The sequence below is a fragment of the Centruroides sculpturatus genome, unplaced genomic scaffold (genome assembly GCF_000671375.1).
Source record: "Centruroides sculpturatus isolate CEXI.00-Female unplaced genomic scaffold, Cexi_2.0 scaffold104, whole genome shotgun sequence".
In the NCBI taxonomy this organism is placed as follows: Eukaryota; Metazoa; Arthropoda; class Arachnida; order Scorpiones; family Buthidae; genus Centruroides; species Centruroides sculpturatus.
This window is the reverse complement of record NW_019384379.1, coordinates 790,215-802,634: the sequence shown is the minus strand read 5'-3', so window position 1 is coordinate 802,634 and position 12,420 is coordinate 790,215. Positions and strand designations below refer to the sequence as shown.

The 12,420-nt window shown below is 31.9% G+C and overlaps 1 protein-coding gene across 2 annotated transcripts; it reads left to right on the top strand.

Moving 5' to 3' along the window:
* On the top strand, positions 1–11,615 carry LOC111617845. Of its 2 annotated transcripts, XM_023359164.1 has the most exons (8): positions 1–103; positions 179–223; positions 422–521; positions 1,423–1,548; positions 1,635–1,687; positions 10,401–10,593; positions 11,205–11,312; positions 11,401–11,615. In XM_023359164.1, exons 4-8 carry the CDS (start codon positions 1,438–1,440, stop codon positions 11,506–11,508), a joined length of 573 nt encoding a protein of 190 aa, XP_023214932.1. In that variant the 5' UTR covers positions 1–103; positions 179–223; positions 422–521; positions 1,423–1,437; the 3' UTR covers positions 11,509–11,615. The 2 variants fall into 2 exon arrangements, with proteins under 2 accessions (XP_023214932.1, XP_023214931.1); XM_023359163.1 differs by lacking the exons at positions 10,401–10,593; positions 11,205–11,312; positions 11,401–11,615 and adding exons at positions 2,492–2,599; positions 2,688–2,901 and having other exon boundaries at positions 3–103; positions 1,635–1,880.
* The last annotated feature ends 805 nt before the right edge of the window (positions 11,616–12,420 follow it).

Sequence of the window (12,420 nt, the reverse complement as noted above, 5' to 3'; positions counted from 1 at the left end):
TTTCATCCATGATGGCCGGGCTTGATTTTACGTAATGGACGAAAGTCGATACAACTATACGATGCACAACGTTCTAAATTCCGCACAATGACTAAGAATAATGGTAATTTAATAATTTGTACTTAAAATAATTATTTTAAATTGAAAGTATAATATACATAATAATTTCATTATATAGCCTACTATACTAAGGAAAAGGAACTACTATATATCCTTTTATTACGTAAGTACTTTCCTACTGCAAAAATACTGATTATAGCCTACGATAAGAGCACAGATTTTTAATTATTTAGCATTAAACTTATAATTTTTTTAACTGTGATGATATGATATTACAAAATTAAATATTTGATAATTTATTTTTATAATAATAATTTGAACACAAAGATTTATATTGAAACAACGTTTCGATATGTCATAGGAAATCCCGGAAGAATTTTGATATTTCTGAATACGGAACTGAATACGTATATTTCCTTATATTGCATGATTTATAAAAATTATAAATATAAAAATCCGAGGTAAGAGATACTGTAAAATTCATTTATTATATATTTATATTATTCACTATAATATATTACTTTTATATGAGAAAAATATGGTAAAATTTACTATTTTTGTTCGATAAAAATTATTCTGTAATTTTCATATTTAAGTCGGTTAACTTAGTAAAAAAAATATTTGTAGTAAATTATCTCATTCTAGAGGTTTTGTATAACAAAAAAATAATAAATTATTACTATTACTACATACTTCTTATGTATGTTCTGTATACTGTATATCAAGGATGGCCAACATGTCGATCGGATCAACATTTTTAGTCGATCGCATAAAATGTGGTCTGTTAAAACGCGAAATACATGTTGTAAGTTTAATAGGAATATTAAGTCCATATTTTTAACTATTCGTAATGATTGGTAAGGCTTCATAAGATATATCACTGTGTCGATAGTCATTCCTAAATCACGTTATTTTAGTAATTATTTTGTTGCGCCCTAAGCAATGCAAAATGAGTGAGTAAAAGAGGAGCAAAATTTACTATTGTGCGATGGGAAGAAATAATTTTTTTTTTTGTTATGGCATAAAATAAATGGCTTCATTTAATTTATGTTTTAGTGTATTTACAAATATATATAATTTGGAACGTTAATTATTGTCCAATAAATAAATATAACTATGTTTTGCAGAATAAATTTTATTAAGGTGAATTATTAAGCTTTTATAGAAGAACTGAGATCATTGGTGCATTTAACTCATGAAAATCATTCACATTCTACTATAAGTTGGCCAGACTTGCTGTATACATAAAAAAACATAAGATTATATATACTGTACATATATATAGTATGCATATAAGAAGTGAATTATTTTAATTTAATTAAATAAATAATTTAATTATTAATTTTAGATTTTTAATTAAAGTGATTTAAGAAAGTTATGGAGATAGAAGTAGAAAAGTCAGAAATAAATAATACAAAGAATCAAATTTTTATTACTAATTTTGATTATTTAAAATCCTCTTATGGAATATGTAAAGTATTGCAATTGGTAAGTTTGTGAATTATAAATGTAGTAAAATAATACTTTTTTATTTTTAATATTAAATAATATAATTTTGTCTTACGTTATTGCAGATATTAAATATCATATGCCTTATTTTATTGAGTTACCAAGGCACGACACACAGGTTTTCATATCATTTCCATACAGTGGGAAGATATAAAGCTGGAAAATATTATTCCAATTTTTACTATGAAGATTTAAGCGAAGATTTTTTTCTTACAATGATATCATTCTCTCTACTTTTTATCACAATACTCATTTATGTATCTTGTATTATATCACTCGAAACTTCCATCACTCTTCCGAGAACAGTTTTCGTAAGTTCTTTATAGTAATTATACATGGTATCCCAAAAGTTTCTATATATACAAAGGGGTCCCAAAACTTCTACGCGTACAAAGGTAAAATGTAACTTTATTCATAAAACATTAAAATGCCAGCATTAAGATTTGTGTCAGTGGATTGACGGAGTAAGGTAACGGAACACATGGGTGATCTGTCAATGAGGTAACTTCTAGCAGGACTTCCTATGTGGAAACTGGATTCTGTTTAGGTGTTAGACTCATGAAGAAAACCCAGAATGCTGCATGGTGGCCGGCCCATTGGTCAGGCCAATGATCAACTACCAGTGTTCAATGCTTTCATTTATTCGGCCACTGTTGGGTTTCATTTGTGTCACTGTATGGAGACTTTTGGACATCCTATAGTGTATAAGTGCAAATTATAATCAATATATTTAACTGATTAACGTTCAATCATATTTAAATTAAGTTTATTAAATTGATTATTTTAAGTTGTTATTTTTCGAGTTGTATTCATCATGTTTTATAAGATAAAGCAATAACTTAATTGAATGTAAATAATGTAATTTAATAATAATTAAAATGAATTTAAATAATTTTAATTATAATTTTTATGAATTTTATAGTATTTTGCATATCACATATTTGGATTTTTGTTTTATTTTATCGGCGGTCTTATTGTTCTTATACAAGAAACTACATTTAATAAGAGAAGTTCAATTATTGTTGCTGCTGTAAGTATTTATTGGATATAAATAATGGATCTCATTAATAATATAAAGTTACAATTTCATAATTTATAATTGTGTGATTATTCTTTAGGTAATTGCTTTTATCAACTCTTTCCTTTATGGATACAATGTTATTTTGGCTTATAAATCGAAATACGGATGGATCAACATATTTAGCAAGAATCCGTTGCCAAACTGAATATTATTTTTATCACTACTTTAACAAAGTTCTGAAGATTATGTATTTTAGTATTAACTTTCTTAATAAAACTGGCTATCGAAATTTTCTTAAATATATCAAGTGTTATATTCAGAAGAGAAGGAAAAATGCTTAAACTGTTTTCTTTTATTAACTCTTTCTCTTGTGAAAACATTTAAAATTTAAAACTTTGACAATACATTCAATTTAAAACTCTTGCAATTTATTAATTTTCATTTCTATAGCACAATATATTTAAAAAATGATACATTAAAAAAAAAAATATGTTAATTTTTAACTCACCATTTTTTGGACATTAAGGGAATTTTTTCATTTCCAATGTGGATTCGTCCAGACTCAGGACTTCACAATGGAGGCGGCCAGGTGGAGAGGGACGGATACAAAATGATCGAATGAATGATTGCATTTGCTTGAAATCAACTATTACTGAAGATGCCTCCGTGGACAATCGTTTAGCACGTTCGGCTGTTAACCAAAAGATTGGTGTAGACCAGGCCTTACGAGAGGGGCTGCGCCGCTCCGGAGGGGCATGAGGTTTAGAAGTTCATCTGAGGAGAAAAAATCAAAAAATTGTTCCTTCTTTGATTTTATTTTTCAAATAATGAAATAACTTTGGCCTTGGGTTAACATTTATACCAAATTATTTTTCTACTTCAGTATTATTATGTTATTCGTATAAGCAGGATCTTTGAAATGGATTTTGCATCGACAGCTCTACATTCTCTCGGAGAACCTGATGCAGACGGTCTGATCGGCCAATATGGTTAAGGCGTCAGATTCTGCTCAGGAATTGAATCTGAATAAAGCAACTCCAGGAATTTTTTAGGGTGGTCTATCTCAGATATGTCGAGCTTCGTTCATCTGGGGGCTTGGCCTTATCCATATTGGATGTAGAAAAAAGCCATTTTAATGCCTACCGTGCGAAAAGAGTTTTAAAAATGGCTGCATTATATGTCCTTTAATCATATATTTACATTCGTTGAATATTTTAAGCTTTAATTAAATGTGTAAATAGAAATTACTTGTGATGAAAATTAATAAAAAATTGTTATATACAGTATATTAGTTTTTTAGGTTATATACCAGTGGCCTGCGGTAACATTTGATGATAGGAGCTGTGTTTACATAAAAATTTTAAACAAATACTGGAAATGACAAAAATAAACAGTTTATTTATTTATGTATATATATATGAAGGTGTTAAGGTGTCAATTCTTATTTAAACTCCATAATGCAGTTCACAATCCTGCTATTGTAATTCCATCTAATAGGTGTGGCTGAAGGAAAACGTTTTTTGACTTCTAGGTCTAAGGCATAGGATCTTTTAAAAGATTTTTAAAAAATGAAAGAATCCTGTCATAGTTTGAAAAAATATTTTACATTCTTTTATATATCCAAGAGATTGAGAGAAAACTTGGTTCAATCTGTGAGCATCATAGCTTGTTTCGATATCTCTTTAATTTTGGCTTGGAACCATTATGTTGTCTGGCCATTACGACAGCACCGTCGTATGTTTGTGCCTAACTTTTAGTGCATTGAAATTAGTCTAATTAACTCTTAATGTGAGTAAATAGCGAATTTGAATCTCTGTTCTCACTCACATCAGTAAAGCCCACAAAATCTTTCTTCAACGTTACCATTTTCTTTTATGTAACGATATACAGTCGACATCTGAGTTCTGTGGCTGATGACGGCTAGCCATGATATAAGGGCTAAAATTAAAAATAAAACAAGTAAAACGGCAAAACCGTATTTGGAGCAAGACTATGTCTCGGAGACTCACTACTAAGCAGAATCACTTTGACGCTCAAGGCGGGTCTCGTTCTCATTCACCAATCTTCTTTGGTATCGCTGCTTTTGGGCGATATCGTTCAAACTTCACCGGCCACGATCACGAAGTCGTCCACGATGCATTTTCGACGAAATTAACCTATCCAATTTCAAAATTTCTCTCCGTTACGTGCCGGTTCATAATGAAAATTTCCTGTTTTTGAAAAAAATAATTGTGGCTATTGTATCGTCCGAAAATATTTTTTCTTTTGCACAAACAATATACAATTTAACCCGATTATAATGTCCTCGGATGTAACGCGATAACCCTAATATAACGTCAAATCTTTATCGGTCTCAGGATTTTACTGTACTAGATAATGTTTAAAAAACTACTTGTAACGACATAAAACCTTGTTTTAATGTCATATTTGAAGCACTCCCAAATTTACAAAATTAGATTACAAATTTTATTTAACAAAAAAAAAATACTACATGTTTAGTCCTAGGGTCAGAGTCCACTTCCTAGAACGACTGTAGGTCGTATTCTCACCAGCTAACTTCAGTTTGTCTGTTTGTAGAGAGAGTTCCCATTTTGTATTTTATTTTGACTATTTCCAGTCCCCTGAGTACCTACAAGTCTGGTTTTTTTTATACGCGCATGATTTGGGTACCTATTGCTCTGTGCCAAATTGCAACTCCTGACATGTACTCCTTCATACCTCTAAGCTGATAACACAGTAGGCAGTACGATTTTATAAACAAGACATAGTCTTGTCAATTATAAAAACTTACTTCGTCAAATAAAATGTGCGGTGGATATACAAAATACAATGCCTGGTACAAAATATTCTTCAATTGTAAGAATATACTTTTAAAGAAAATTATAATTAAATATAGCTTTGTAAAGAAAAGTACATAAAAATAACATAAAATATTCTGTAATTTTTAAATCTTAAAACAATCCACTTAGTTAAATCGCTCCTTACGAGTGGCTAATGGATAGAACCAGTAGAAGCGTTATACGATATTTTGGTGTGTAACATCCACAAGTCAAACCGCATGAGGTTGGTGTTCCGTAAAGCGCATGCGCAAATGAGTATAATTGGCTGCTTTAAACGATTCAAATATTTTTGAGGGAGCTATCCTGTATTCTACAATACAGCGCTACCATAGGCAATGGAAACGCTGTATTGTCGAATACGGGCTAATGCTGTAGTGTTTATAATTAGTACTACAGTATTAATTATAAGCACTACAGTATTATCCCATGGGGCCCCAGACCAGGATCATTAGCGAGCTCCTCCTCCTCCCACTTGAACCCGAGAACTTAGTGGCGAGGGACCTATCCACTCGGTCCCTACGGCACCTTTGGATATAATAAGGCAGCTAAATGACAAAAAATATTGTTTTCATTCACAAATTAAGCGCGCATTTACAAAAACATAGATTAGATTTATTAGAGACAATAGAGGAATCACAACGACAAATTTTACAATGACAAACACGATATTAAAAACAAAAACAAAATAGGAATCAATATAAGAACTGAAAGAATGACAGAAACTGAAAAACAAAGCACAAAACTCAAGAAACTATCGATTAAATTATTTTGTAGAAAATTTTCTGACTTTTGCCCAAACAAATTTTTCGATCATGTCACTAAAATTTGTTTGTTTTGTTTGTTAAATTTGTCAAATCATTTTCAATGCACAAAAATTGCTAGGTTATTTAATCGCTCCTGACCAGTTGAGTTTCTTTTCCACGTTTTCAGTGAATTTGCCCGTTTACTGAAAGACCTCTCAGCCGAAAAAAATCCAAGCAAAACGAAAAAAAAAAAAACAAAAGCTGGTCATCTTCATACAGGGCCTCCATGAATCCGGGCCTCCTGACTAGAATCCAGTCAGTCACTACCATGTGGGGTCATGCTGTAGTGTCTCACCCCTGTACATCATACTTTCCGTTAGCAATAGAATCGTGCTTGTCATCTACTTAACTCCTTTCGGGGGGAATGTTTTGAATTGAAATGAAGTGACTTGTGGTTTGCATCGGAAGTTCATACGTAATTAATCGAGATCTCCTGCCCCTAATATTTACATATCTGATCTCGACTTGCATATATCTAACAGCCTTCTCGAGATTAAGGAAGACCAGACAGGCGGACGACATTGGGCATTTATAGATTTACAATTTTTCAAATTGCAGCCCAACAACAATATAGAAACAACAGTTCTAGAAGATTCTCCCCTTGTTCCATTTAAGTCAAATCATACTCAAATCTAATGTTATTGTTAATTGTCTACTTGGACTTTACTTATTAATAGGACTTAATACTGGTGTTTAAAGATTGGCACAGCAATGAGAGTTAGTTCAGGAAAGAACAAAATTTCTTTATTATATCACCTGTAGTAATAGTTACTGTACACATATTATACGTGTTTCGGGCTAACATGCCCCTCATCAGCAGTACTACCACCATACACTAAAAAGTAACAACAATAAAACAGATAAGTTATTGTATAAGTTAAAAATTTTTTTACATAGCCATAAAAAACAATTTTAAAACTCACCGTAAATACATATTCCAATCCTGANTTTTTATCTGCTTACTTTTCTCGGCTGTTAGATCCAATTCAAATCTTGTTTTTTTTTGTTTTCACCAGCCTCAGCTGTTTTGGGCTTGGGATCTCTTCTCTTATTATTCTTTTTTCGAAATCAAAATCAAATTCTACAATTAGTTTATAAAAAAAATTATAATCTAAATTAAGGTATGTATGTATGTATGTATTATTATTATTATTATGTGTTGGGTTTAGTGGGTTATACTCGGTACACACGTGTGGCTGTGTACTATGCCGGACCAGAGTCAAGGCATAGCAACCAAAACCAAATGTCTTTTTTCCAAAAAAGACAATCTCTTTTCCGCTCACAGTTCTCAGCTCGATTTCGATTGTATCTATATAATTACATCGTAAAGGAAAGTATAAAGGTGATTGGTAGGCTTTAACTATTTGATCTCTCTTTTTCCCCATTACAGGTATAACCCTTAAAAGTGGAGCGGTTATATCCCCAACGTGATGAGAAGCAACCACATTCGAATAAATAAAAATTTCTGAAATTCCCGCAGATAATTCGATGGGATAGTCGCTCACATATTCACCTTTGAAAAATTTGCTTTTTTAGAATCCTAACAAATCTTTTAATTCGTTTTCGAATTCAATCGTTATATTTTCATGAACTTTTAAAACGATTTTGTTATTAGGTAGTAATGCTAATTTAATATATTTAAAAACTTTGAAAAATTTTTCAACAGAGGAATATAACCCGATGGTAATAAAAAATTTTTTGTATACATCGACTTCCTCGACAAGTTTTTTATTTCTTTTTATTAAAGTTATAAACTGATCTTTGTAAAATCTAGGATTTGATATATATCCCTTACTCGCTCCTCGCAATATTAAACTTGAACTCTGTTGTTTAAATGTAATATCTTGTTTCAATGAATTTAAAAAATAAAGTAGCTTTTGAGCATTGTTTCTCGAAATATGCAACTCGAATTCCTCTTTCAAATTTAGTTTTATGTTTTTATAATTTTTGTCTAAAACAAATTCTGCCAACTTGGATCCTGTTAACGAAACTATATTCTTGTTTATCCAATCGAAATTTGTCTTTTTTTCATTTTCATCGCCTGTAGTTAATGGAATCTCACATGTGTGAGTTCTGAAAGGCCCCTGGGTCTAAAATAGTAATTTTATTAATAATGTTAAATATTGTCATAAAATATTATTTCATTTTTGTGAGAAAAATAGTGTTTTAACGTGGGAAAAGGCAGATAACAGATGTTACTTCCTTTCACAGAAGTTAGTACATCCTCTGTTTTTCCCTTATCTGCTAAAAATCTCGCTCAGATTGGAACTATCTACCCCTCTTTGATTTCCCTTTCATCCGTTCACATGAAAGAGTTTCTGGCATATGATTGGTCGTAAATCCTGAGATATAGGGGAAATTTGTCAGAATTCGGGGAGTTCATCGACAGACCTGGAAGAGTCAGGACTCCATACATGTTTTCTTCCTGATGACCAACGCCCTTAGACGAGTCACATAGAGAAATTCCAGAGTTAGCACTTAGAAGTTATACTTTGATTTTGTGTACATATCGATCTCCCATGGAAAGAAGTAAATGAACTTTATCTCCAAAGTGTCCCTTGCCTACAGAGAAGAAGATGAATGACAACTAAAACAGATTGTATGTTTCTAACGATTTTGTGAGCTCTCTCTCTCGATCGCGCATCGGTTATAGTATAAGTCCATATATCTCTCGACGTGTATCCTAATTGTAGTAGTTATATCATTCTTTCATTTGATATTTTGTATTCGTTTTTATTTTCTTATGTTTTATTAAATTTACTATTGTTTGTTTATCAAATAAAATGACTCTTAATTTGTGTCTGAATCAGATCTCACACGCGTGTTTGTCCGCGGAATATAATTGACAAACTGGTGTCAGCCCTGACAAGCATCTGGACTTCACAGTTCAGATCTACTAGCGATTATCGCTCTCCTATGAAACTTTTTAAGATCAGATCTAGAGATCTGAAACTTTAGGGAACTATTCTCACCGAATAGGCCGAGTAAGTGGTACCCTTTTGCAGGTGTCCCCGGCTGATCTCACACATAGCTATAATTAATCTAAACATTAATGAATTAGAATGAATGAGTTTATTCGTAATTTTCTTTTCTCTTAATTTCTTCTAGAATATTTTCATTAGTTTTAATTACGATCAACAGAATAGCATAACTTTTATAAACCATAGAACTTTTATTATTATAATATATTTAATTAGTATACATAATAATTGAATAAACAATTTTAATGCTTTCGACAAAGTTTATAGTTCCATTACAACTTTATTTGTGACTAAAATTTTTCTTTATAATTAAAACGAACTTTTCTATAATTTCCTATCGTATATATATTAAATTTTCATTTCACTTTTTAATATTGTCTTAATTTAATGCTCATTTCTTTTTTGTTTGCAGAATGGATAATTTCAAAGCGTTGAAAAAGTGGAATACCTCTGGAAGAGACAGTCCAGAAGAAAGCACCTCGACATCGGAATCGGCTTCCTCTTCAATTCGAGTGATTCGCTTCCCTCCGAAAGAAGTGGTGGAGGGTGCAGAGGAGAAATCTGGTGAACCCGACAAGAAACGGGCGATTGTCACCATTCCCGATGAGAGCACCTCGTCTGTCATCGATTACCTGGAACAGAGATACCCAGAAGTTCCGGAATGGTTGGTGCAGAGACAGGCACGCGAGGAAGGAATGGAAGAGGAGTGTAAATCGATTCTGAAAAAGCCTAAAAAGAAGCCTTGGTGGAAGAAGCTATTCTTCTTCTGGAAGAAATAAATTAGCAAGGTCTTCTCACCGGATGTGACTTTTCCTCCCCCGAATGTGACTTCTTTTTTTACCCGGATTTGGATGTGAAATGTGCAGCGCGGACGGGGAAAATACATTCACGTTTTTACCAATTAAACGAGTTTAATTTCGCGCTGACATTGAAAGATACATATATACAAAAAAGGTTCGGATTCCTGCAGTTTACCTACAAACGTTTCCAAATTCCGAGTGAACAGGTATACCAATAGACCGGTAGTTACTTTTCCGATAACTACCTCCCGACAAATCTATTTGCGCGCGTAAACTTAAACTAACTTAAACTAAAAGATAGGAAAGGTATAAGGGGAAGTAAGAAGAACTAAAGGACAGAGGGTACCCAATTTTTCTGTTGGTTCTCCACCATTCCNGACACAAAGGTTTTCATATCATTTCCATACAGTGGGAAGATATAAAGCTGGAAAATATTATTCCAATTTTTACTATGAAGATTTAAGCGAAGATTTTTTTCTTACAATGATATCATTCTCTCTACTTTTTATCACAATACTCATTTATGTATCTTGTATTATATCACTCGAAACTTCCATCACTCTTCCGAGAACAGTTTTCGTAAGTTCTTTATAGTAATTATACATGGTATCCCAAAAGTTTCTATATATACAAAGGGGTCCCAAAACTTCTACGCGTACAAAGGTAAAATGTAACTTTATTCATAAAACATTAAAATGCCAGCATTAAGATTTGTGTCAGTGGATTGACGGAGTAAGGTAACGGAACACATGGGTGATCTGTCAATGAGGTAACTTCTAGCAGGACTTCCTATGTGGAAACTGGATTCTGTTTAGGTGTTAGACTCATGAAGAAAACCCAGAATGCTGCATGGTGGCCGGCCCATTGGTCAGGCCAATGATCAACTACCAGTGTTCAATGCTTTCATTTATTCGGCCACTGTTGGGTTTCATTTGTGTCACTGTATGGAGACTTTTGGACATCCTATAGTGTATAAGTGCAAATTATAATCAATATATTTAACTGATTAACGTTCAATCATATTTAAATTAAGTTTATTAAATTGATTATTTTAAGTTGTTATTTTTCGAGTTGTATTCATCATGTTTTATAAGATAAAGCAATAACTTAATTGAATGTAAATAATGTAATTTAATAATAATTAAAATGAATTTAAATAATTTTAATTATAATTTTTATGAATTTTATAGTATTTTGCATATCACATATTTGGATTTTTGTTTTATTTTATCGGCGGTCTTATTGTTCTTATACAAGAAACTACATTTAATAAGAGAAGTTCAATTATTGTTGCTGCTGTAAGTATTTATTGGATATAAATAATGGATCTCATTAATAATATAAAGTTACAATTTCATAATTTATAATTGTGTGATTATTCTTTAGGTAATTGCTTTTATCAACTCTTTCCTTTATGGATACAATGTTATTTTGGCTTATAAATCGAAATACGGATGGATCAACATATTTAGCAAGAATCCGTTGCCAAACTGAATATTATTTTTATCACTACTTTAACAAAGTTCTGAAGATTATGTATTTTAGTATTAACTTTCTTAATAAAACTGGCTATCGAAATTTTCTTAAATATATCAAGTGTTATATTCAGAAGAGAAGGAAAAATGCTTAAACTGTTTTCTTTTATTAACTCTTTCTCTTGTGAAAACATTTAAAATTTAAAACTTTGACAATACATTCAATTTAAAACTCTTGCAATTTATTAATTTTCATTTCTATAGCACAATATATTTAAAAAATGATACATTAAAAAAAAAAAATATGTTAATTTTTAACTCACCATTTTTTGGACATTAAGGGAATTTTTTCATTTCCAATGTGGATTCGTCCAGACTCAGGACTTCACAATGGAGGCGGCCAGGTGGAGAGGGACGGATACAAAATGATCGAATGAATGATTGCATTTGCTTGAAATCAACTATTACTGAAGATGCCTCCGTGGACAATCGTTTAGCACGTTCGGCTGTTAACCAAAAGATTGGTGTAGACCAGGCCTTACGAGAGGGGCTGCGCCGCTCCGGAGGGGCATGAGGTTTAGAAGTTCATCTGAGGAGAAAAAATCAAAAAATTGTTCCTTCTTTGATTTTATTTTTCAAATAATGAAATAACTTTGGCCTTGGGTTAACATTTATACCAAATTATTTTTCTACTTCAGTATTATTATGTTATTCGTATAAGCAGGATCTTTGAAATGGATTTTGCATCGACAGCTCTACATTCTCTCGGAGAACCTGATGCAGACGGTCTGATCGGCCAATATGGTTAAGGCGTCAGATTCTGCTCAGGAATTGAATCTGAATAAAGCAACTCCAGGAATTTTTTAGGGTGGTCTATCTCAGATATGTCGAGCTTCGTTCATCTGGGGGCTTGGCCTTATCCATATTGGAT